The sequence below is a fragment of the Macrotis lagotis genome, chromosome 8, assembly GCF_037893015.1.
Source record: "Macrotis lagotis isolate mMagLag1 chromosome 8, bilby.v1.9.chrom.fasta, whole genome shotgun sequence".
In the NCBI taxonomy this organism is placed as follows: domain Eukaryota; kingdom Metazoa; phylum Chordata; class Mammalia; order Peramelemorphia; family Peramelidae; genus Macrotis; species Macrotis lagotis.
The window spans coordinates 103,404,855-103,429,928 of NC_133665.1; the positions used below are offsets into that span (position 1 = coordinate 103,404,855).

General features: G+C 38.0%; 1 protein-coding gene across 4 annotated transcripts in view; it reads left to right on the forward strand.

The window, feature by feature from the left end:
* The window catches only part of CCDC13 (coiled-coil domain containing 13), a 123,005-nt gene that overhangs the window by 87,217 nt on the left and 10,714 nt on the right, over window positions 1-25,074 (forward strand). For all 4 annotated transcript variants that reach the window (XM_074197845.1, XM_074197848.1, XM_074197846.1 and 1 more), the window contains one exon: window positions 17,409-17,563. In XM_074197845.1, coding sequence (XP_074053946.1) covers window positions 17,409-17,563 — 155 coding nt within the window. The remainder of the gene's footprint in view (window positions 1-17,408; window positions 17,564-25,074) is intronic.

Genomic DNA, 25,074 nt, shown 5'->3' on the forward strand with positions numbered 1-25,074 from the left:
TGGAGATTCACTGCCAGCGTGAGGTTAGGAAGTTAAATGCTGTTCAGGGACTCAAGAAAGGAGTATATAATTTTATGACCATTAATAGCATTTTTAGTCATTCCAGCTATGGCAGTTGATAAGGGTAATCATAGCTAATGCTTCAGGGAAGGACTGTGATTTTTCTGCCAGGATTAAAAAGGAGCCTTTCTCTAAAAGTAAGATCAGGCAATTGACTTTAGTGCATTAGAAGCTATTTTCTCTAGAAAACTGGCTGTTGGTAGTCACTGTTGGACATAGGATATTGGACTAAACATACTGTCTAGTAGCCCTTGGGTTTCTACCTCAGCCTTTGTGACTAATTGTGTGAAAGTAGCATGAGGTTATAGAGAAGTGTACAAAGGCGGCTGCTCACTGTGTGCATCGTCCAAGAGCAGCCTCCTCTCCTCCCCACCCCCAACTCTCAAGGCGCCTATTAGCAATGTCCATCCTGTCCTTGTTCTTCACTCCATCTCCCCTCCCCCTACCTCCTGCCCCCTGAAATTTCCTCAGCTTAATGATTCCAATTTCATTCACAATTGGACTTCTCTTTGGACTAGAGATATAAAAAGGAAGCACACATCTGCACCTTGGCCATCTCATTGCAAGCCTCCTCCTTAAGATGAGCTCTAGATCGTCTTCTGTGTTATGACCATAAAATTGTTCTTCTTTGTTTCTTTATCTTCTCCATTTCCCAATACAATCCCTAATATCTTTCCCAGGGAAAAATCCCTTGAAACAAAGAATAAGATGTTAAAAGTGTTAGCAAAACTGACATTGACAGAGTCCAACATCACATACACTACCACATGCATAGTGGTTTTATAGTGTTGATGGTTCTTTCCATTTACACTGCTGCAATTATTGTGGATATGACTTTCCTGGTCCTGTTTATTTCTTTTTGTATCTGTCATATAAGCCTTCTTCTTGTTTCTCTATTCATTAGATAGAATGCTTATTAAGTGCTTTTGTTTGTTAGGCATGGTATTAAGGGGGAGGACGAAATACTAATATATGCCAAAAAAACAGGGAGCTAACCTTATAATGGGGGAAAACAACACATAAAAGGGAACAAGAAGTTGGGAGGTGGGGTGGCAGAAAAGGATGCCTGAAAAACATTACTTGTACAAAAATATTCATAGCCCTGTTTGTGGTGGCAAAGAATTGGAAGTTCAGTGAATGTCCATCATTTAGGGAATGGCTGAACAAATTGTGGTATATGTATGTTATGGAACACTGTTGTTCTATTAGAAACCAGAAGGGATGGGAATTCAGAGAAGCCTGGAGGGATTTGCATGAACTGATGCTGAGCGAGATGAGCAGAGCCAGAAGAACAATGTATACCCTAATAGCAACATGGGGGTGATGATCAATCTTGATGGACTTGTTCATTCCATCAGTGCAACAATCATCGACAATTTTGGGCTATCTGTGATGGAGAATACCATTGTATCCAAAGAAGGAAATGTGGAGTTTGAACAAAGACTATTACCTTAAATTTTTTTAAAAAACTGGACTGTTGTTTTGCTTTACTTGCTTCTGGTTTTTTGTTTATCTAGATTGTTCCACTGATATACTCTTCTATTTTTAGCTAAGTACCAAGTTAAATAACTTGATGACTACTGGTTTATAATAGTTTAAGCTTTGGTCCTACTTCACCACATTCATTTATACTGGAGTTTTTCAGTTATCTCCCTTAAGTTTCTAGACCTCTTGTTCCTCTAAATGAAGATATTGTCTTTTTCTAGTTCAATAAAATATTACCTTGATAATTTGACTGGTATATTACTAAATTTATAAATTGGGTAATACTGTCATTTTTTAAATATTGGGCAAACAGACTAGATTTAGGTACATAATACACAGTAATGAATGAACATAGTAATCTTGTATTTGACAAACCAAGATTCAAGCTTTTTGGGAAAAGAATTCACTATTTGACAAAAAATTCTGGAAAAACAATTTAGCAGAAACTAGTTATTGATCAACATCATACACCATATATCAAGATCAGTTCAAAATGAGTACATGATTTAGAAATCAATGTGATAAAGGAAAAATTCAGAACATGAATACTTTACCTGTCAGATGTATGGATAAAAGAAAAATTTATGACTGAAAAAGAGATCGGTAGTGTTATAGGATATAATATGGATAGATTTGATTATATTAAATTAAAAAGGTTTTGTACCAACAAAACTAATGTAGCTAATATTGAAGGAAAAACAGGAAATTAATGGAAAATCTATGGGAAGTTTCTCTGGTAAAGTCCTCATTTCTCAAATTTTTATATATATAGAGAGAACTAAGTCAAACTTTTAAGAATATGAATCATTTCTCAATTGATAAATGATCAAGTAGTTTTCAGCAGAAGAAACCAAAGCTATTTATAACCATATGGAAAATGTTCTAAATTATTTTCAGTCATGTTGATACTGGAGTGGTTTGCTATTTCCTTCTCCAGCTCATTTGACAGATGATAAAACTGAGGCAAACAGGTTGAAGTGACTTGCCTAGGATTATATATGCTATTTGGGGGGGGGTTTGGGGGAGGGGGCTAGGAAATGGGGTTAAGTGGCTTGCCCAAGGCTACACAGCTAGGTAATTATTAAGTATCTGAGGCCAGATTTGAACTCAGGTACTCCTAACTCCAGGGCCGGTGCTCTAATCCATTGCACCACCCAGCCACCCCCAGATTATATACTCTTGATTAGAAACATTACAAACCAAAATAATACCTATCAGATGGGCTAATATTACATACAAGGAAAATGACAAATGTTGGAAATTGGGATGCTGATGTATTGTTGGTGGAGTTGTAAAATGATCCAACCATTCTGGAAAACAGTTTGGAACTATGTCCAAAGGCTATAAAAACTGTACATACCTTTGATTCAGAATATCACTCTAAGGTCTGTATCCCAAAGAAATAGGAAAAGGTCCTATATGTACAAAATATTTATAATAGCTTTTTTGTGCTATAAAAGAATTGGAAATTGAAGGGGTACCCATCATCTGGGGAATGGCTGAACAAGTTGTGGCTTATTTTTTGATGGAATACCATTGTACTATAAGAAATGGCAAAAGATTTTCAGAAAAACCTGGGGAGGTATATATGAACTAATGCAAAATAAAGTGAGCAGAGGCAAGAGATAATTGTACATAGTAACAACACTACTGAATGATGATCAATTGTGAATGACTTATCTATTCTTAAGAATACAATAATGTAAGACAGTCCTGAAGGATTTATGATGAAAAATACTATCTACCTCCAGAGAAAGGGGAATCTGAGTGTAGTTTGAACCATACTTTTTAAAAAAATTTATTCTTTTGTTTGTGAGTTTTCTTGGTCTAAGTTCTCTTTTGCAACATGATATATGTGGATTTTTTTTTTTTTTTAGATTTTTCAAGGCAATGGGGTTAAGTGGCTTGCCCAAGGCCACACAGCTAGGTAATTATTAAGTGTCTGAGATCAGATTTGAACCCAAGTACTCCTGACTTCAGGGCCGGTGCTTTATCCACTGTACCACCTAGCCGCCCCTATATGGAATTTTTAAAGGAGCCCAGTGGAAATGCCTAAGGGAAACTTTCTGAAAAACTTCATGAAGGGGAGAAAAGAACTTTCAGCAAAGGGATTTCTAGGAACCAGTTTTCACCTGTAATCTAAGCTTGAGCCTTTGATCTCCCAGACTCTGTATGTACTTGTAGGAAAGCATGCCCTGGTTTAAGGATATTTTTGTATTAAATGTTCTTACTACCCACCTTAGTAGATACTAATTTCTAAAAGCTAATTAAATCTTGCTGGCTAATTGATGTTAATTTTATTAGGATAAACGTAACAGTTGGGGCTCATAAACCAGATACTGGAAAACCACCTCCCAGCCTCTTGGGATTTACTCCTAGTCCTTAGAGGAGAAAGACTAGCTTAGGAAAGCAGCATAATTCCCTTTCTCCTATTTTCCTTTCTTGATTTCCCCTTCCATCTCTGCTTCCCCCCACCTGTTGAATTTGATGTAATTTTTACACCAAACTGTGAGTGTGTATGTATGTATGCACATGTAAGAATATCTATGTTCAACCCTATTTTGTATGGTTCAGAGAAGAATGAGGTTTTTCTGATGCTCATACTCCCCACCCTTTTTCTATTTATGCTCCTCACATATTTCAATGATTAGAAACAGTCAGTTCCATCTTCTTCTTCCTCCTTTCTTCTGCATTTCTCTTTTTCTTTTTTCCTCTTGAAATTCTCAGAACAGAATAAATCCACTGCCAGGTCTGCATTTCTGTTAATTAACCCCCTTAATACCCTTTGATGACTTGGAGATTTTGAAAAGACACATACCTTGGAATATTTGTTTTTTCATCATTATATATCCCCTTCCAATTGCTCAAATACATTTAACACTCTAGGTTTTTGACTCTTGTTTGCATTTCAGTACCTACTCAGTTCTGATCTTTTTATCATGAATGTTTTAAAGGTGCCCTTTTCTATTAAAGGTCCCTATAGGGCTGTGCTTAGCTTTGCAGGGTGTTACTCTTAATTGTAAACCTATATCTTTTGGAATATGTATTCTAAGACCTCCTTTCATTTATTTTAGAAGCTGCTATATCATATGTGAACATAGTTCTCTGTTATTTGAGTTTTTTTCCTGAATATTTGCCGTAATTTTTCTTCAACCTGGAAGTTCTGAATTTTGACTATGATATTCTTTGTTTTGGGGGTTTCAGAAAGTTATTTGTGCTTTATTTCTATTTTCATTTTGCTTTCTATTTTTTGAAAATAAATTTATTTAATATTTTTTCTTTATAAATTTTGAGTTCCAAATTCTTTACCTCCTTCCCATTTATGTCCCACCCACTAAGAAGACAAGCAAAAAATCCTATCAATTGTATATGTTTAAATCATGGGAAACATATTTCCATATTAACCATATCACCAAAAAAGAAAAGAAAAAAAGAGAAAAGAAAGTTATACTTCAATTTACATTCATAGTTCATTATTTCTCTCTCTGGAGATAAATTGCATTTTTTTCATTGTAAATCCTTTGGAATTGTCTTGGATCATTGTATTGATCAGAATAGCCAAGTCTTTCACAATTGATATTGGTGTTACTGTGCACAGTGATCTCTCAGTTCTCACTTCACTTTGCATCAGTACATATAAACTGTATTGGGTTTTTTTCCCCTGAAACCACCCCCTCGTCATTTTTTATAGTTCAATATTACTACATCATAATCATGCCACAACTTTATTCAGCCATTCCCCAGTTGATGGGTGTCTCCTCAATGTCCAGTTCTTTGCCACCACAAAAAAACTGCTATGTTTTTGTATATATATACAAATATCCAAATAAACATTTATTGCTTTTTCTTTGCTCTCTTTAGGATACAGACTTAGAAATGGTATTGCTGGATCAAAGAGTATTTTATAGTCCTTTGGGCACAGTTCCAAATTGTTCTTCAGAATTATTGGACTAGTTTATAATTCCAACAGTGGTTTTATTAGTCTACCTTTTTTCCTTCAACCCCTTTAGCATTTGTCATTTCTGATAGGAGTAAGGAGGTAACTCAGAGTTCTTTTAATTTGCATTTCACTAATCAATACTGATTTAGAGCTTTATTATAGATAGCTTTGTTTCATATCCTTTGACCATTTATGAAATGACTATTATTTTTATAAATTTGATTCAGTTGGGAAATGAGACTTATCAGAGAAACTTGCTATAATTTTTTTTATATTCATTGTATCTTTTAACAAATTTAGATTCCCTTGATTATCTCTTTTAATTGGGTCTATTTTTGTTTTGCCTTGTCTGAGATCATGGTTACTACCCCTACCTTTTTTTATTCTGCTAAAGCATAATTGATTCTGCTCCCATCTACCCCCCCCATCCAGACCCTCTATCTCTGTTTTTTAACTCTGTGTATTTGTCATTCTATTTCAAGTGTGTTTCTTGTAAAAAAAAAAATATTGTTGGATTTTTAGTTTCTTATTCATTTGGCTATCTCCTTCCATTTTACTTGTGAGCTCATCCCACTCACAGTCACATCTATGATTACCAACCATATATATTTACCTTTATCCTATTTTCTTAGTGGTACAGCCATGTGGTCCAGTGGATAGAGCACTGGCCTTGGAGTCGGGAGGATGGGATTTTGAATCCAATCTGACACTTGTCACTTATTAGCTCTGTGATCTTGGGCAAGTCACTTAACCCTGATTGCCTTGCATCTAGGACTATCTCCAGTTGTCCTGATCCATATCTGGCTACTGAATCCAGGTGTCTCTGGAGGAGAAAGTAAGACTGGTAATTTAGCACAGCAACCCCTCACTCAAATCAGTTTATGTGCTTATCAAAGCATCACCTCCCTGATGTTGTGGTCTTCTTCGAGAATAAAGGACATTCTATTAAAGAATGAAGGACATTTTATTATGTTTATCCCTTCTCTCTTTTTTATCCTATCCTTCCTCTAAAGTCTATTTTGTTTATATTTATTATATTATACTGTTTTATTATATCATATATCATATTATTATTATTATATTATATATTACCATTGCCTTCCTTAATCTGCTCTTTTTTATCATGCCTCTTTCCCTATCTCTTATCCTCTTCTTCTGTTTCCCTATTGAATCATAGATTCAATTCAATTTCTTTACCTAGCTGGGTTTGTGTATATGTGTGTATATATATGTATATGTATATATATATATATATATATATATAAAATATATAAATTCTTTTCTCTTTGAACCTATTTCAATAAGAGTGAGATTCAAGCATTACTGTCCACTACCCCCCCCCTTTCCCTTCCATTGTAAATGGTCTTTCTTGCATGCCTTTTTATGCAAGAAAAAATTTTCCCATTCTTTTTCTTCCTTCCCCCTTCTCTCAGTGCATCCCTCTTTCTCATTCTTTCATTTTTTTTTTTGGAGATCATTCTAACATAATCTATTCATGCTCAGGTCTTCTGTCTATAGACTCCTAACTTCCGCAATAATGATAAACTTCATAGGAATTACATATATTATCTTCCTGTATAAAAATGTAAATAGTTTAACTTTATTGAATCTCTTATGATTACTCTTTCATACTGATGTTTTTATTCTTCTCTTTAAGTCATTTCTTTGAAATGTCAGATTTTTTTACTTTAGCTCTGGTCTTTTCTTCAGGGATTGCTTTTAAAGTCCTTTATTTTATTAAATATCCATTTTTCTCCTTTGAAGGATTGTACTCAGTTTTGTGGGACACAGGTTATTCTTGTAATCCTAAATCCTTTGCCTTCTGGAATATCATATAAACTCTCCTCTTCTTTGACTTGGAAACTGCTAAACCTTGTGTGATCTTGACTGTGATTCTATATTTGAATTGTTTCTTTCTGACTGCTTGCAGTTACTACTTGAGAAATTCTTATTTAGCTAAAATATTTCTGGGAGTTTTTATTTTACAGTCTCTTTTAAAACACAATCAGTGGATTCTTTCAATTTCTATTTTACCTTCTGGATATTAAGGCAATTTTCCTTTATTATTTCTTGAAATATGATTTTAGAATATTTTTTGATCACGGCCTTCAGGTAGTTCAATGATTCTTAGATTTTCTCTTCTTGATTTTTTCCTGGAAGAGAAGGCTCAGCTTTGTGGATAGTGGATTCTTGGCTGCATTTCAAGCTCCCTTGCTCTTCAAAATATCTCGTTTCAGGCCCTTAATGTTGATGCAGCCAGGTCCTGTGTAATCCTTACTGTGGCTCCTTGATATTTAAATTGTTTCTTTTTAGCTGCTTGCAAGATTTTCTCTTTTATCTGACAGTTCTGGAATTTGGCCACAACATTCCTTGGTGTTTTCATTTTAGGATCTTTTTCTGGAGGGGATTGATGTATTCTTTCAATAACTACTTTGCCCTCTGGTTCCATGATATCAGGGCAATTTTCCATCACTAGATCCTGTAATATTAAGTCCAGGCTTTTTTCCTCTTCAATGTTTTCAGGAAGTCCAATAATTTTCAGGTTGCCCCTTCTTGACCTATTCACATTTTCTTCTATTTTTTCTATTTTTTGATTTTGTTTGACATGTTCTTGCTGTCTCATGAAGTCATTAGTTTCCGCAGACTCCATTCTTTTTTTAGGGAGGAGTTTTCTTCATTAACCTTTTGCAATTCCTTTTCCAATTGGTCAGTTCTACTTTTGAAAGAGCTTTCCATTTGACCAATTGAGGTTTTGAGAGAATCATTTTCTTTTTGCATTTGCCCAATTGAGGATCTGAGAGATTTATTCTCATTTTGTATTTGTTCAATTGTATTTTCTAAGGATTTGTTTTCTTGTTGCAAGGTATTAATCTTCTCTTGGGTTTCTTTTGCCAAATTTTCCAATTGATTTTTTTTTTAGGATTTTGCAAGGCAAATGGGGTTAAGTGGCTTGCCCAAGGCCACACAGCTAGGTAATTATTAAGTGTCTGAGGTCAGATTTGACTTCAGGTACTCCTGACTCCAGGGCTGGTGCTCTATCCACTGTGCCACCTAGCCGCCCTCCAGTTGATTTTTAAACTCCTTCCTTAATTCTTCAAGGGAGTCTTTCTGTACTGGAGACCAGATCATATTCTCCTCAAAGGTTCTAGGTCTCTCTGAGTTAGGGTCTTTTCCTTCCAAGAATTTTTCTATGGATCCACCTTTCAGCTGACCCTTTTTCATTTTGCTAAGACCTTGAGTTGGGGAGGGGCTGATTCGCAGGGGTTTGGTTTTGGGATTGCTAGAGGCTTTACTCAATGAGTGCAATTTCTCTGGCTGGCCAGTAGGAGGTGCTGGTTGCTTTTCCTGGCGTGTCTGTGACCTTGATTGAGGCCTTCTCCCTTAGCTTGAAGGGAGGGGTTGGAGCTATTGAATTCTTTTGCCTTCAATCAATGGTGGGCTTTACCCTGGGGTGAGGTCATCCTTCTTCCTATTGTCAGTTGGGCTGGTTCTTCTGCTCACACACCTGGGCCTGAGGCAGAAGTAGTTTGTAATTGTTTGTTCTGGGAAGGGGCCTCAGCTGCAATGGAGGCATGGACTCAGAGTTCCTCAGACCTGAGGAGTCCAGGGATGGTGTCCACAGCTCTCCTGCACCAGAACTCAACCCCCAAGCTCCAGAGGGTCAACACGCCTCTGCTCCCTAGTTGACTCAAGCCGCCCCCCCCCCCCCATCTAGCCCCACCGCTGATCCAGCAGGTCCATCTCTCGGGCCCTCAGACTCCCTGGCTCTCATTCAGCCTCTAATCTGGCTGATCTGGGGCTGATCCGCCCTCTGTGCCCGGACTCGCCCTCCCAAACTCACCCAAAGCTACAGAAGAGAAATCCTGAGGTAAATGTTCTTTCTCCTGGCTTTTCTTTCTGGGTTTTGTAGGTTGGATTTCTGTTAAGAGGTTTGTTTCATATGATAGATGGGGAAAGATCAGGAGACTTTAGAACTGTGCCTGTCTTATCTTCGCCATCCCAGCCGGAACCATAGTCTTCTCTTAAGATCCACCCTCCTTTCCAGCTCCCCCCTTTCTTTCTTTTTTCAACTTTAGGGCAAATTTTATTAATGTCCTAAGAGCAGGGTAACTATCAGAATTCTTCTATTAGGTACCTAAAACTATAGACATTACCAGGGACTTGGGTCTAACCTAGTCATAGCAGCCATTGGCTATGTGTGTGGTGGGAAAGAGGAAGAACAGTTCTGGGGGTGGGGAAGACAGCAACAATGGGCTGGTGAGCTGGCTCTCAAATGAGATATTAGTTATATGGTAAATTCTTTCCCTTTTTCTTCTTATCAGTGCTGAATTTGCTGAGTTTGGAGAAATATTTTTGTTTATTTGGAGGTGATGAATAGGGAGTAATATCCTAAGTTATTCCCACTCCACACCTGCCCAGAATTCCTGTCTCTCTCTTTATTTCATTTAATTCCCTCCCCTTAATTAAATACCCCAGATCCAATTTTCATTTTTCAAAAATTTTCCAATTTTCAAACCAGTCTTTCTCTGCTCTTTCAGATGCTCAAAGTACTTACCTCTGACAATACTGTGAGCAAAGCAGCACAAGTATTAACATCTCCATTTTACAGATAAGTTTAATAGTGTAGGGAGGTTAAAAGACTCTACCTTAGTGACACTGTCAGTAAGTAGCAAAGCTGGGATTCAAACCCAAGTTTCCTGATCCCAAGTCCAGTTCTCTTCTGGGTAAACTATAAAGTTCAGCCAGACTCAGATCCCAGAAGAATGGGAAAATGTGGGGTGGCTAGGTAGAGCAGTGGATAGAGAGCACTGGCCCTGGATTCAGGAGGTCCTGAGTTCAAATCAGACTTCAGATACTTAATAATTACCTAGCTGTGTCACCTTGGGCAAGTCACTTTAACCCCACTGCCTTGTTAAAAAACAAAGAATGGGAAAATGTAAGGATGGGAAAGACAAGACCATCCCTGGGAACTTGGGACCCTCTGATTGAGGAAGGCAGAAGACTGCATCATTTTAGTACAACCAGACTTTTCCCCTCATGTGATTTCATTTGAAATGGATTTCACCATGAGTCATATGTTCTTTGTGGTCTTCATTATTATCACCTTTTTCAATACTTCAAAAGGTGCCTAACTTTTCCATTGACACAGACCGCAGACCCTCTTTGCTATTTCATTATTTGTCAGGATCACAAAATGTCATTGTTTCATGACCAGTCCACTGGTGGGTTTAACCTGGAGTATCTGGCACATAGAATAACTATGTCCTTAATATAATGTTTATTAAATGAATGAATGAATGAATGATGAGAAGTCTTCCTACATTTTGCTAGGCTCGTCCTAATAAGACGGACAGCCAGCCCATCACCACTCCAGGCTTCAGATTTTCACAGGAACTGCAGCAACTTGCATCTTGCAGGCATTGATTTTATGGAAGTGTGGTGTGGTGGAAAAGACACCCTGCTTCAGACCCTCACTAGTGGGTGACCATAAGCAGGGCGGTTCCCTTTTGTTAGCCTCAGTTTCCCCATCTATAAAAAATGGACAATTCCCCTTACACTCCACTTCCCAAAGTTGTTATAAGAAAACTGATTTGTGAAATACAAATAAAAATGTGTGACAAAATGTCATCAATCTATTGCACATATTGTTGAGAAGATAATTTTCACTGGCATGAGGGCCAGTTGCTCTTGGCATATGCTGAGTTGGCAGAGCCCAGGGCCAGATATCATCACAGGAGGATTCCTGTTGTGACCTGACCAGGCAAGGCCCCTCCTTTGGCTCACTTTGTTCCCTCAGGCAGACAAGATGAACAGGTCCCCAACAAGAATCTTTGCTACTGTGGAAGGACACGTGACCTTCTTTGCCCTTATGAGGGCTATCACCATCTGTCCTGGAAGTTGGGGGCTGCCATGTCCTTTCCTCACATTCTCTCAATGACATCAACTCTAATCATAGCTGCCATTTCTTTAGATCTTTAACATTTACAAAGCACTTTCCTCACCAAAATTCTGAGATGATAAATAGTGCAGAGATTATTATCCTTATATTACAGATGAAGAAACTAGGGCCTATACCTGTAAGGAATTTGTGGGTGGTCACACAACTGGCCAGAACTTGAACTCAAGACTCAACTCCCAATCCAGTGTTCTTTCTCCTACATTATGCTGAGAATGAAACACCCTCTACCTGGAGGGACAGGACAGAAGGGGACTAGGTCTTTGGCATATCTCTTTACAAAGGTTGCCAACTTCTCTACTAATTATTTCTGTCAGAAGTGGCTTAAGTCACCGTGGCTCACCAGGGGATGAATTTGTGCTTTCCCTCCCCCTTGGCCAGTTCTGTGTTCACTGTCAGTTCAGAATGTTGAATGCACCTCTCCTCAATGAAGTCTCCTGCTCCCAGGAGCTGAAGAATAAACAGGAAGTAGAGGTCTGCCCTTGCTCTCAAAAAGCTTGGGGTATAGTTGAGGACAGAGAATTTATACAGAAAAACACTAGATATACTTTTGTAAAATTCACAGCACAAACTGAACCACAAATTTCCACAGATTTCAAGATTGTGGGAGTTGTAAAGGTCTTCAGGGAATTTGAACTCCACTCCCTATCCAAAGCAGGAATCTTTTGTATAACCTCTCTAGCAAATGCTCATCCGACCTCCATTCAGAGGAGTGATGGTCATTCTAGTGATAGTGAGTAAACTCATTCCATAGATGTCTCTTTCCCTATTTGGATAGTTCTGATTCTTAGTTAAGCTTTTTCCTTACTATCTTGGTTATCTTCCTGGGTTTTTTTTAGGTTTTTGCAAGGCAAATGGGGTTAAGTGGCTTGCCCAAGGCCACACTGCTAGGTAATTATGAAGTGTCTGAGGCTGGATTTGAACTCAGGTCCTCCTGACTCCAGGGCCGGTGCTCTTCCCACTGTGCCACCTAGCCGCTCCGGTTATCTTCCTCTTGACAAAATACATTTGGTGACTGTTGTGATGGGGGGAAATGCAAAATCAGGGAATGCTCAGATTCATGTAGAATCAATCAAGAAAAGATTCCTGAAGGAGGTGAGTTTGGGAGGAAGTAAAGAACATGGATAAGAAGAGGGGGGGGAAGCATAAGACACTCAGGTTAGAGCAATAGAATGACCACAGATGGAGTATATGTTGGGATGGCGCAATATAAACAAGACTGACAAAAAGGGACTGTCAAAAGGGAGAGTTAATTGGCAGAGAAGCTTTGAAAGTTTAATTAACTTCAACCTCAAAGCTCCTAAAGAGTGCCAGTTTCATCCATATGGGGTGTTCTCTCCATCTGTGGAGATCATGACCCCCTCCATACTCATTAAGCAAATACTTTGTATTGTACAAATTCCTTTGTCAGATACTGAAAGATGATACAAATTATAGATTTTTACATATTCAATGTCTTTATCAAGCTTAGAATTTAGTAGAAGGGAAAAGTAAAACATACAAATAACTATAATCTATGTCACAAAAGTGTAAAAAGTGCTAAATGAGGTCTTAGAAGGAAAATCAGACTAGCGGTGGAGGTGGGGGGGCAGGATTAAAGAAGAATTCCAAGAAAGGGACATTAAGGGTTAGTCTTTATTTTTTTATATAGTTTTAATTGCTGCCTAAAATTTCTTACATTGTCATAGTTATTTGCAGTATCCCTTCCACATTTCCCCCCTGCCAAAGAGTCATTCCACATCACAAATAGTATTTTCAAAGACAAAAAAATCAACATAACCAATCAAGACATTGAAAAAGTCCAAAAACATGTGAAATGTGTTAACACCTGACTCCACCTCCATGAATGGGTGAGCTGAGGATGACCTGAAGTTAGTCTTTAAATTATGGCTAAGATTGATTAAAAGGGGGGAGTTGGCATTCTAAGCTTAGAGAACGATGAGCAAAGACACAGAGGTGGGATTCAGGTATCAGCATGATATATAAATACAAATACCTCACACATAATTTGTAAACTACAAGTCTAGAATAGGGATTCTTAACTTTTCTTTGTGTTATAGACCTTTTTGGCAGTGTCTAGTGAAGCCTACGGACCCTTCTCAGACCCATGTTTTGGTTTTTTTTAATAGTATTTTATTTTTTCCACTTACATGTAAAGACAATTTTTAGTATTCATTTTTTATAAGATTTTGAGTTCCAAATTTTCTCCCATCCCCCTCTCTTCTCCCACTCCCTAAGATGTTAAGCAATTTGTTATGGGTTGTATATGTGCAATCATGTAATACATATTTCATTGTAGTAGTCATGTTATGAAAGAAAAAACAACGAAAGAAAAAACCATGGAAAAAATAAAGTGAAAAGTGTGTTTTGATCTGTATTCAGACTCCATCACTTCTTCCTGTGGATGTGGATAGCATTTCCATCAGGAGCGTTTTGAAAATGTCTTGGATCATTGTATTTCTGAGAAGAGCTATGTCAATCATAGCTGATCCCCGCTCAGTGTTGCTGTTACTGTGTATAACAGAACCATGTTTTAAAATACATAAAATACATAGGTTTACAAAAGAAACCAATTATATTGAAATGAAGATGGACTTTTCCCCCCATTCAAATGCAAACCATTTCACAACAGATTCAGAACTCCTGGACTAGAGAGAAAGGACAAATGATAAATGTGGGTAATATATGAAAATAAATGAGTAGATGAGTATCCTGGTTATCAAGAACAACTTTTTTCCCTGAACATGACTCTATTTGTAATGAGAAGGAAAGCTTCAAATCGATGCTTCCTAGGTACACACTGAGTGATTGGGACCCAAGACCAGATTTTTTAAGCTGATTCCAGTTGTGACCTTATTAGTCCTGGTTATATCCCTGGCTAGTTTCTACTACCCACAGCAAAACAAGATGAACAGATCTGTGACAAAGGATCCCTGTTGTCCCAAAACACAGCATTAACAACCTTAAAGTCTGAATTGTAGAGAAAGGAATGGGAGGGAGATAATACAAACTCATTCATGAAGAAGACCACCATGATGGCGGATTCTTTATAGGGTTAATGACTCACCTTATCCTTGGTGAAATAATTCACTTTAGTTGTGTTATATATTTGCTTTGGTTTTTCCAAAATCAAAATATTTATTCTATAGAATTTTCTGATACTTTACATTGACATTAGGAAAGGATTGAAGAGCAACTGGATAAAGATAACTGATAGCAGGGGTAGCTAGGTGGCACAGTAGATAGAGCACCAGCCCTGGAGAGAGGAGGATCAGAGGAACTGAGTTCAGATCCAGTCTCAGATACATAATAATTGCCTAGCTGTGTGACTTTGGGCAAGTCACTTAAACCTATTGCCTTGCAAAAACCAAAAAAAAAAAAAAATATAACTGATAGTACATATAACATTACTCGTTCATAGTTTAACTTTATTTTAAATGACTAACATTCTTTGTTTGAGCTTCAAATTCTCTTCCACACTCCAGTCTCTCCACCACCCATTGAGAAAGCAAATAATATGATGCGATTTTACATGTGAAGTCATTCCAAACCATATTTTTATATTAGCCATGTTGCAAAAAAAAAAAAAGAGAAAACAAGAAAACTTTTTTTAAAGTGAAAAAATATACTTCAATCTGCTCAGTTTTCTCTTTGGAGGTGGACAGAATTAGTTTATCTTATTTTAAGAGAACTGATGTCTCATAATTTACCACCAATGGTGCCCAAAATTTTCATCCCAATTTTGTTGCGATGTGAGTGGTATTCATTTATATGGTTGCACCAAATTGTAGTATAGATCTTATTCTCAGTTTTATCTGTTTATGGTTTGAGAATCAAGACTAGCATTATCTCATAGAAAGGATTTAGCAGATTATCTTTTTTTCTATGTTTTTAAAAACAAGTTTATATAGCATATGGATTTTTTATTGTTGTTAATTAGTTGTTTCACTGAATAAATTTCTAAATCCATCTGGTCCTGAAGATTTTTTTCTTCCATAGGAGTTCATTTATGACTTGTTCAGTTTTGCTTTTAGATGTCTGGCTTTTAAGTTATCCTCTTCATGTTTTGCTAATTATAGTATTTTATATTTTTGTAGCTATTCATCTATTTCATTTAAATTTTCAGTTTTATTGCCATATGATTTGGTATCATAATTTCTGATGACTTTTTTCCTCCATTTGTTATGAATTCTGTGGTTTTTTTTGCTTTGTCTATTTTATTTCTCTCTTTTATGAAATTAGCTAATTATCTATAAATTTTTTTCATTTTTAAAAAAGATTCAGTTTTTTTAGTAGTACAGTTCTTTTTTTTTTAAATGTTAGTTTGGAGGCAACCAGGTGGTACTGTGGAGTACTGGAAGCAGGAGGACCGGAGTTCAAATCTAGCCAAAGACACTTGAAACTCACTAGTTATGGGATCTTAGGCAAATCACTTAACCCTAGTTGCCTCACCAAAAAAACCCATTAAATGTTAATTCATTTTAAGTTGGTTTCCTCATTTTTATTTTTTTAAAAAATCCCTTTTGTGTTTATTTTGGAATTGCTTGTTTTGTAGTTTAAAATTGAATTAATTTTTGAAAATTTTGTTTCTATGACCCACTTATTATTAGAATGTTATTTTAGGGCATAGTTAAGCTTGTATCTTTTGTTCATATTTCCTTTACTGATGATTTTTTTTTACCACTTTGTGATCAGTAAAGGATATGTTTAAATTTTTGTCTTTCTACATTTGTCCATGAGTTCTTTGTGCCTTTGCATGTGATCAACTTTTTAGGATGTCACCTGAAAATTACATATATTCTCTTAGGTGTCCATTCAGAAATCTCCATGGATCAAACAAACTGAAAATTTCCAACATTTTCTTCATGTTCATAATTTCCTGCTTATTTATCTTGTTGAATTGAACTTTGAGAAGAGGACATGCAAAACATATATTGGGGAACACAAGTAGTTCCATTTGGCTGGAGTATGGAAAATGTAGTAGGGAATAATGTGAAATAAAAGGTTATAAAAGCAGGGTCTTACCAGATTGTGAAGAGCCTGGAATGCCAGGCTAAGGAGATTGGATTTTATTTAGTGAGCCTTAGAAGTTTTTGAGTAGAGAAGTGACATTCTGATCAGAGTAATGTTGCTAGGGGATTTCATCCTTCCCCCCCCCCACCTCTTTCTCTAGATATTTTGGGAAACAATTGTGAGTAATCTGAATAGCCTTAGCAGCTGCACCCAGAGGGAATTGTGGTAGACTGTGACAACTGGGGAAAGTGAAAGGTTACCAGTCCTCAATCCTAAATTTTACTGTTTCTGGGTATTATATTCTCAAATGCCATATCTCTTCTGAACCCCCAGATATATGAGAGGCACTGCTAATGTAGGCAGGAGCTGTATACTGGAGGAGAGGTGGTAAGGAAAAGCAATCTGTTCTAGGTTAAATAGAGGTTGGAGGCAGGAAAATTTTTGCTACCATTCAGGGTGAGTGTAATGAAGACCCTAACTATTTTGACAAAGGTAATGGGATTAGAGAAAGAAGTTGTGGATATACAACATGATTGCTCAAAGAAGCTTTTTTTCCCCAAAAAGAGTTACTTTTGTAGCTGCAATCCTCAAAAACTTGTGTCCAAATACCTACTTTACCTAAGGTCCTGTATTTGACACAGAATAAGACTGATCCCTAGTTGAGTGACCTCAACCATGTCTGTTAATTGTCCTCCATGGGCCTCAGTTTCCTCTTCTATGAAATGAGGCAGGTGGTTCAGATGGTTTCCGAAGTCCCTTCCAGCTTCAGATCTGAGGATTCTGATGAAAATAATTTAAGAAATCAAGCATGATTAACCAGCCAATGAAGTACCCTGGTAATGAAACTCAAAGAATGAAAGGCCTTAAGAGATGCTGTAGTCATAGCTGAAAGAGGACTTTCTCTTAAGTGAGGGTTGAGAAAATAAATTTAGGTCACTTTTGTTTGTGTGTCAGGGTTGATGAAGGGAACAACAAACTTCTGGACACCGACAAGAAGCTCCAGGAGGAGCGACACAGAAATGTAGTTTTGGAGCAGATGCTGGAAAAAAACAAAATGGATACAGGCAAGCCCACAGCTTCACAAAAGTCCTCAACAAGGACCAAATCAGGTAAGACTCGGGTGTCAGTAGCCAAGAAGTCACATGGCCAAAGGTACGCTATGGGAGGGAGCTTATTACTAGTGGTAAAAGTCTCTTTCCTATGTATGAGTTCCCTAGAAAAAGGGATAGAAAGATGAATTTCCTAAAAATTAGAGCTATCCCAGGCAGGATGGTTGGACACAGGAGATCATGAAGTTTCAGTTCAGACATGAGGAGGAGGAGGTTCTTTCCACCTCTAAGATTCTAAGAGTCTGTGATAGCATAATAACCTCTAAGTGATAATTTAATTGTAAAACAACAATCTCAAAAAATTAATTTTCTTTCATAAAAAAGATTTTTTATTTGCGTGTTTTGTTATCACAAGTTGGAACTACTGGAGTACTCTACAGATAATAAAGATAACAATTGGCATTTTTTTCTTTAATACTTAAGGTCTTTCCTCACAATAGTCCTGAGGAGTAGGTAAAGGAAGTTTTGTTCTCCCCATTTGACAAAACAAAGTGACTTGTCCAAACAAAGTGACTTGTTCAGGGTCCTGTAGCAGGTGCATCCTCCTCTTGCCCCAGAAGGTCTCCTAGCAGAGACTATCTGTCCACTTCTCAGAGATGTTGTAGAGGAGATTCCTGTTCAGATACAGAATTGGGGTAGATGTTATCTTAAGGTTCTCTCTCTCTGAGACTGTGAAATCTGAAGACTTCTGTCTCTAAAGGAATGTCTTTTTTTTTTTTTAACAAAGAGAGGTCATTGCAAAGACCCTTTTGCTTGACATTTTATGGCTAGTGATGGAAATACAGGACATATAGGGATACCGGTGGATGTAGACTTTGTCTGACCCACCCCAGTTGGGTGCTTCCTTCTCCCCTCCAGGTATGCCAGGACCTAATGGCATGGTGAATATAGCATGGATGTGGAATCAGAGGACCTAGTGGAATCCTGACTCTGATCACCCCTAGTGGTGTGATTCTGGACAAGTCATTGGAACCACATCTGTAAAGGTTGATCTCTAACTCTGACCCTACCAGGGTCAAAAGTACAGAGAAAAATAGTATGATGAGGTCTCAGAAAAGATAATTTTAGCAGTGAAGGATTTTGGTTACCATATAAAGAGCAGATTTAGCCAAGTGGTATCTTGGAAGTAAGATTGAGAAGTGATCAGGAAGTGAAATCAATGACTGTGGACCACTTTTAAGAGATTTTTGTTGTAAAAAGGAAAAGAAATATAGCATGACAGGTTAAGGAATAATAGGTTTTGTTGAAGTTTTTATTTAGCACATTAGCATCTGAAATGGAATCAGATAGGAAGAGATTTCAACCAACCATGCCTTGCTTCCTTTCCTCTATGGAATGGATGATGACAGTGGGAGTATAATAATCAGAAACAGTAAAATGTAGGAAACTGGGAACAAGTTTCCTCCTCCCTCTGTTAGAGCCCCTTCTCTTTTAATGAGAACTGGTGAACATTTGTATCATAAACCATGTGATTTGCATCTGTGAGGGACCCCCCCCCACCCCAGAGATCATCTTCTTAAACCCATTCATGTTATAGATGAGGAAACTGTGATCCAGAATGATTCAGAGATTTGGTCAAGATTATATTGGTAATGAATAATGCAGCTGGGATTCAAATCCTGCTAGCCTTGACTCCCATCATGCCCTTTCTTTCCATACTATGTTGCCAACTCAAGGACCAACTGGTTTATGGAACTCCTTAAAATCCTGCTCACTCCCCATTTTCTGTTTGAAATTTCACCTAGCTGAAGGTGAAATTGAGAATGGCATTAGAGGGTACCTCGCATTTTAAGATCTGTCAGCATCCATGAAAAGCTATTGCTGGTGATGAAGTAATTAGACCCCCTGTAATTTATTACCACTGAAATATGATAATCTGCTGCTATAAATATGAAAGCTTCACTAACACGGTTAAAAAAAGAATTCACTGCAGAATGTTAACATTTTATTCCCTTGATCAGACTCTTTTATGACTTATGGACTATAATCCTATAAATGCCTAATGCTATGAAACTTCACATCCCTGGAAAGAACTTTTCATTTTATGTTTAATTTGATGAATTAATAAAGCTCTAAAACAGAGGGTGTTACTCAGGATAAAGTATTGATTTGCTAATAAATCACCAGCAGAGGTTTTGTTGTTTTCCTAATAAGTTTTTTTAGACCCAGATTAGGGTCAAAAGACTTATAGTTGGAAGGAACCCTAGAACCTAGAACCCAGAATATTGGAATTGGAGGGAATTTAGAAGTCATCTTATGCCAAGGATACATGGAGAGATTTTAGGGGGGGGGTCTATGCACCTAGGTGGGAAAGAAGTGTCATCTTTATTTTTTTACAAACTTCTAACTCGAGTTCTTAAGGTGTGTGTGTGTATACATCCTCATGTGAGACACTTCTGGCAGTCTGGTGAAACCTAGAACCCCTTCTCAAAATCATAGTTTTAAATTTATAGAACAGAATATATAAGATTATAAAAGAAACCAATTATATACAAATAGAGTCATCAGAGATTAAATAATATCCACAGCCCCCCTCAAATCAATCCATGGGCATCTAAGGAGTTCTGTGGAACCCTGTTAAAAACACTTGCTCTAACTGAAATTTAATATTTCCTTCAATTTTGACTTAAAACAGAAACAAACCTCATTCTGAGAAGGCTCTCTCAGTCTACCCAAAGTGTCTGAGACACATTAAAAAAAAGGTTAAGAAATTCCTGCTCTGGTCCAAACTCCTCATTTTATAGATGAGGAACCTGAAGTACTGGGGAAGGCAGAGATTTGTTGCAGCCCACATTGCTATATGAATGTGTCAGCCCTCTTCTATGACAATACCTCTCTTCTTTTAATTGTATTCTCCTATCCCAACCATTGAGCCAAAACAATCCTTACTATCTGGGTCATGACTTACCTTTCAGAATCACTGAAACCTTGGTTGTCCCCCCCACCATTTCTGGATCAGCCTTTCAATTTTAAAAGCCTTTTGTTTGAGGGTGGGGGTGGGGAATGGCCAACTTTGAGTACTAACAAGCTCTGAGGTTTTCCTACATTTATTAATTATTACACCCATCTAGCCTCCACTCAGGTCTTTCCCCAGGGTCTCATTGTGTCAAAGAGGTACCCAGGAGTCTTGAAAGCTATTTCAGTTCTGACAGGTCTTTCCAAGCAAGAAAGGCTTGGGGATACAGACCTAGTGATGGAATCTTTTACCTGAGGACCATCCTAAATGTGGATAGCTGTTTTTGGCTATGGCAAAATATCCCATCAACAAGTCACTCAACAAGTATTTATTAAACCTTTATTATTATGAGCCGAGGATGGAAGGCAGTGGTCTGCCTTGGCTGAGTAGCTACTGAGTCATACAAAGATAGTGCTTTCTAGGCGTCTCCTAAAGTTAATGTTTCCCCACCCTTAATTGTGATCCTTCCAAGTTCCCAAATGAGCTAATGCCAAATTGCTTCAATGGACTCATTGCTATGCCAATGAGCTGTCAGTCTCATCAATGATGATCTATATGCTGCCATAGGATTGGGTAATACTGTACCCTGCTGACCACTCTCTCTCTCAGTCTCTCTCTCTCTCTCTCTCTCTCTCTCTCTCTCTCTCTCTCTCTCTCTCTCTCTCTCTCTCTCTCTCTCTCCCTCCCTCCCTCCCTCCCTCCCTCTCTCTCCCTGAGGGGCTGGGGCTGAGAGGGGAGGTTTTCTACTCCTCAACCCAATTTTCCATCTGCAGATATATGTTTCCTCTTCTATTGGTCTTGAATGCTAATATATTCTCTTTTCCAATTCGCCTTTGGTATTGTGTAAAGAGTATTGGATATGAGTCAAGAGACATGAGTCTGAATCCTAACTCTTAACATTATCTGCCTTACACATAACAATTTAGTTTTTTCTTAAAGAACACTGGACCTAGACTCAAGAGAATCAGAGTTCAAATCTGACATTAGATATTTACTAGCTGTGAGACCCTGGGCAAGTAACTTAACCCCTGTTTTCCTTAGTTTCTCATCTTTAAAACCAGAAGGAAATGACAAAGCTCTTAGAATCTTTTCCAAGAAAACACCAAATCACAGAGGGAAACACCATTGAAATGACAGCAACAATTGAACAACAACAAAACCTTTGTAGTTGTCTGGCCTAAGCAAGTCACAAATTGTTTGCCTCAGAGTGATGGTAAAGTATAGGAAGACTAGAAAGTTTGGGGAGAGGGTCTAGGTTAGAGAGGACTTTGAATACCAAACAAGATTTTTTATATATGGTCCAAGAGAAGTGATAGGGACCCACTGGTGTTTACTGAGGATGGGATGAGGTAGTGTATGACACAGTCAGACTAGTGCATTAGGAAAGTCATTTTGGTGGCTAAAAAGGGGATGAATGAGAATGGGAAGGGGCAAATGAGAATGGACCATGTCAGGAGTGTGTGAATCTTCCTCACCCCTGGTCTTCACATGAAAACTGAATGACCACTTGCCAAGGATGCTTGTGGAGAACCATACTCAGATAGGACTTACCTCTGAGGTCCTTTCCACCTTCTGTAACTCTTTAGAATTGATAGTCAATCCCCACCACATCAAACTCTCTTTTCATTATGACTTTCCATTGTCATGGTCTTGTCTTTTACCTCAGTTACTTCCACCTTTCATCAGAACTGCCAGAGTAGGGGCTGAAGCTGAGAGAACATTTCTGTTGGAGAAAATCCATGATGCTGACTTGGATCAAAGTCAGAACTTCAAGTTTCTGGGTGAAGGGTATTTTCTATCTAAGGGTGCCAGAATTCTAGCCTGTGCTTGTCACCATTCAAACTATTTCTTAGCCCCAACTATTTATTTTTCCAGAGGGCAATAGCTCAGTGCTATCAGTAGCACAAGCTTTATTTGACAGATGCGGATACTGAGGCTTAGGGAGTCCAAAAGTTTTGCCCTGAAGTTACAGATCAAGTTAGTGGAGAATTGAGCTCATCAGGTACTTGAGGACTGTAGAATGAATAAAAAAGCCTGTATGAAGTGCCTGCTCTGTGTAAAGTACTGTTCTAAGCAGTGAGGATGCAGACAGAAAAAGCAAGATGGTACCTGTCCTCAAGGAGCTCACATTCTAGGAGAGGAAATACCTCAAAATCAGAAGTAAAGGTCCAGTGGTCCTCAATGGACAGTGACAAAGCAGATGGGAATGCATCTTCTATAATGCCATTTCCACTGATAAATCATGTCCCTTTCTGATGCCAAAACATTTGACGATGGAGTTTAGAGACATTTTTTCCCCCCTGGATTTTCAGTAGTTCTTGCTACTGAGGAAGTGGGAGTTGCAACATTTGCAGAGGAAGTTGCCAGGTCTCATCTTCACAAGAGTTGCTTTCCTGAATGGTGACTTTGGGGGCTGGGCAGGTCCAGCGGTATGGGGAGGGGAGGGGAGCTGCTATTCCCAGGACTCTTGGCCTTTATGTGTTCATCTGTGGATTATACATTTAGAACTGGAAAGGACCCTAGAGGACCTTGAACCTAATTCCCTCATTTTACAAGGGAACTGAAGTTTTCAGAAGTTCAATGATGTGCCTAAGGTCACATATATAGGAAGTATGATCCTATGATTTTTGGTCCACAAAATATTTTCCTTACAAAATTCTTTACTCACAAGAGTAATTTTGCATGGACTATTGTATTATTTAGATGAGGAAAATGGAATCTCAGAGAGATTGAGTTCTCCAAGGTCACAAAGTGAGTCATGGAGTTGGGAATGGAACCTACATCCTTAACCCCAAATCCAGGGTGTTTCTTTACTATGCCAGACAACTCCTTTTTGATCAGTAATCCAAACCTCTCTCAATGAACATCAGATAAACACCCCAAACTAGAATGGGCCAAAAGGGCTGATTCGGTAGAACAGTGGAATGGAACTCCTTGAGGGCAGAGACTGTTTGGTCTTCATCTTTGTGCTCCTGTTGCCAAGCCCAGGGACCGGTATACAGTTGATGCTTAATATTCGTGATCAAATTGATAAGGAAGGGTGAAGGCACTGGCCAGTCAAGGTCTAGTAATCCATCAAGACACATAGAACAGCCTCCTGCTCTTTTCAGAATTCTAAAATGGGAAGCTGATGGCAGAGCAGCTCTAATTGCTACCCATGCTTGAATGCTAATGTTTTCATCCTGCCCCATGCTGAGCGTCCTGGCAGATGACTGTGGATAGAATTCTTGCAGATCCAGCAAATGATGAGGCCCTGAAAACTCTTCCCTGAAACATATATGCAAGGAAAAAAACTTACTCACCCTTCCTTTGGCAAAAATGAAGCCATCTGGACAGCACAGTCATTCTGGCTAGTCTGGAGATCAGAAGGGTACACATATCTTATCTGGTGTTCAATGTGTGTTTATTCTCTGACATTCTTCAGGTTTCATCTGTTCTCCTTTTCTCCTCTTTGTTCTTTCTGAAAACTAAAACTTTCCAAACTAATTAAGGAGGATATATCCTTTCCATATTGATAATTATGGTGACCCATGCAGAACTGTAGCCTATCTGTTTTGGAAGGAATGTTAGAAATTAGAATGCCAAAGGGGGATAGGAACCATTTTGTTCTCACGGTTCAACATTTTCAATATTAACAAAGACAATCAGCATCATTTATATTTGATGAGTAGGGTAGTACAAATACTATTATTCAATTTACAGAAGAAAATGGGACTCAAGAGAGATCACATAGTTTTCCCAAGTGACAGTTAAGACTCAACTCTAACTGGTCTGATTCCTAGTTAAGTTCTCTTTGTAAAGGGCTTAGCAATGTCTGGCATATAGTAGACATTTCAAAAATGATTGATCTCTCTTAATATTATTATTATTATTATCATCATCATCATCGTTAATATTAGACGAATGTGATTTTCAACAGTGTCCAGCAGTTTTAAGACAAATATCTTTTCTCTGTTCTCTTCTCCCCAAAACCAATCAGCCTCTGCCCTCCTACTTACTGTATAAGTTCTGCACTCATGACCCCCACTTCCCCATCTAGTAATTCACTGCTCAATCCCTTACAGTGTCACTTGTATCCCTTTCTCCTGAAACAACCTTCTCTAGTCACCCTGATTACCAAATTCAGCAGCTCTTTATTAGTCCTCATCTTCCTTAATTTTCTCCCCTTTCTGCACCTCCCTCCCCCCATGCTTTACTGGATATTCTTTTTCATTTGTTCTCATGATATTTCTCTGTCCCATTGTCATCTTTTAAAAAAATGGATCTAAGGGGCAGCTAGGTGGTGCAGTGGATAGAGCACCAGCCCTGGAGTCCAGAGAACCCAAGTTCAAATCCAACCTCAGACACTTAATAATTGCCTGGCTGTATGATCTTGGGCAAGTCACTTATCCCCTATGCCTTAAAGAAAAATAAAAAAAAATTGATCTGATATGCAGATGGGAAATTTGTACTAGGGGCTTCACACTCTTAAATTTATTGAGGTGTCAATTCTCAAGATATTTTTTAAAAGGAAAGAATTCGAAAAATCACAGACCTTATTACTCTTTGGAAAGCA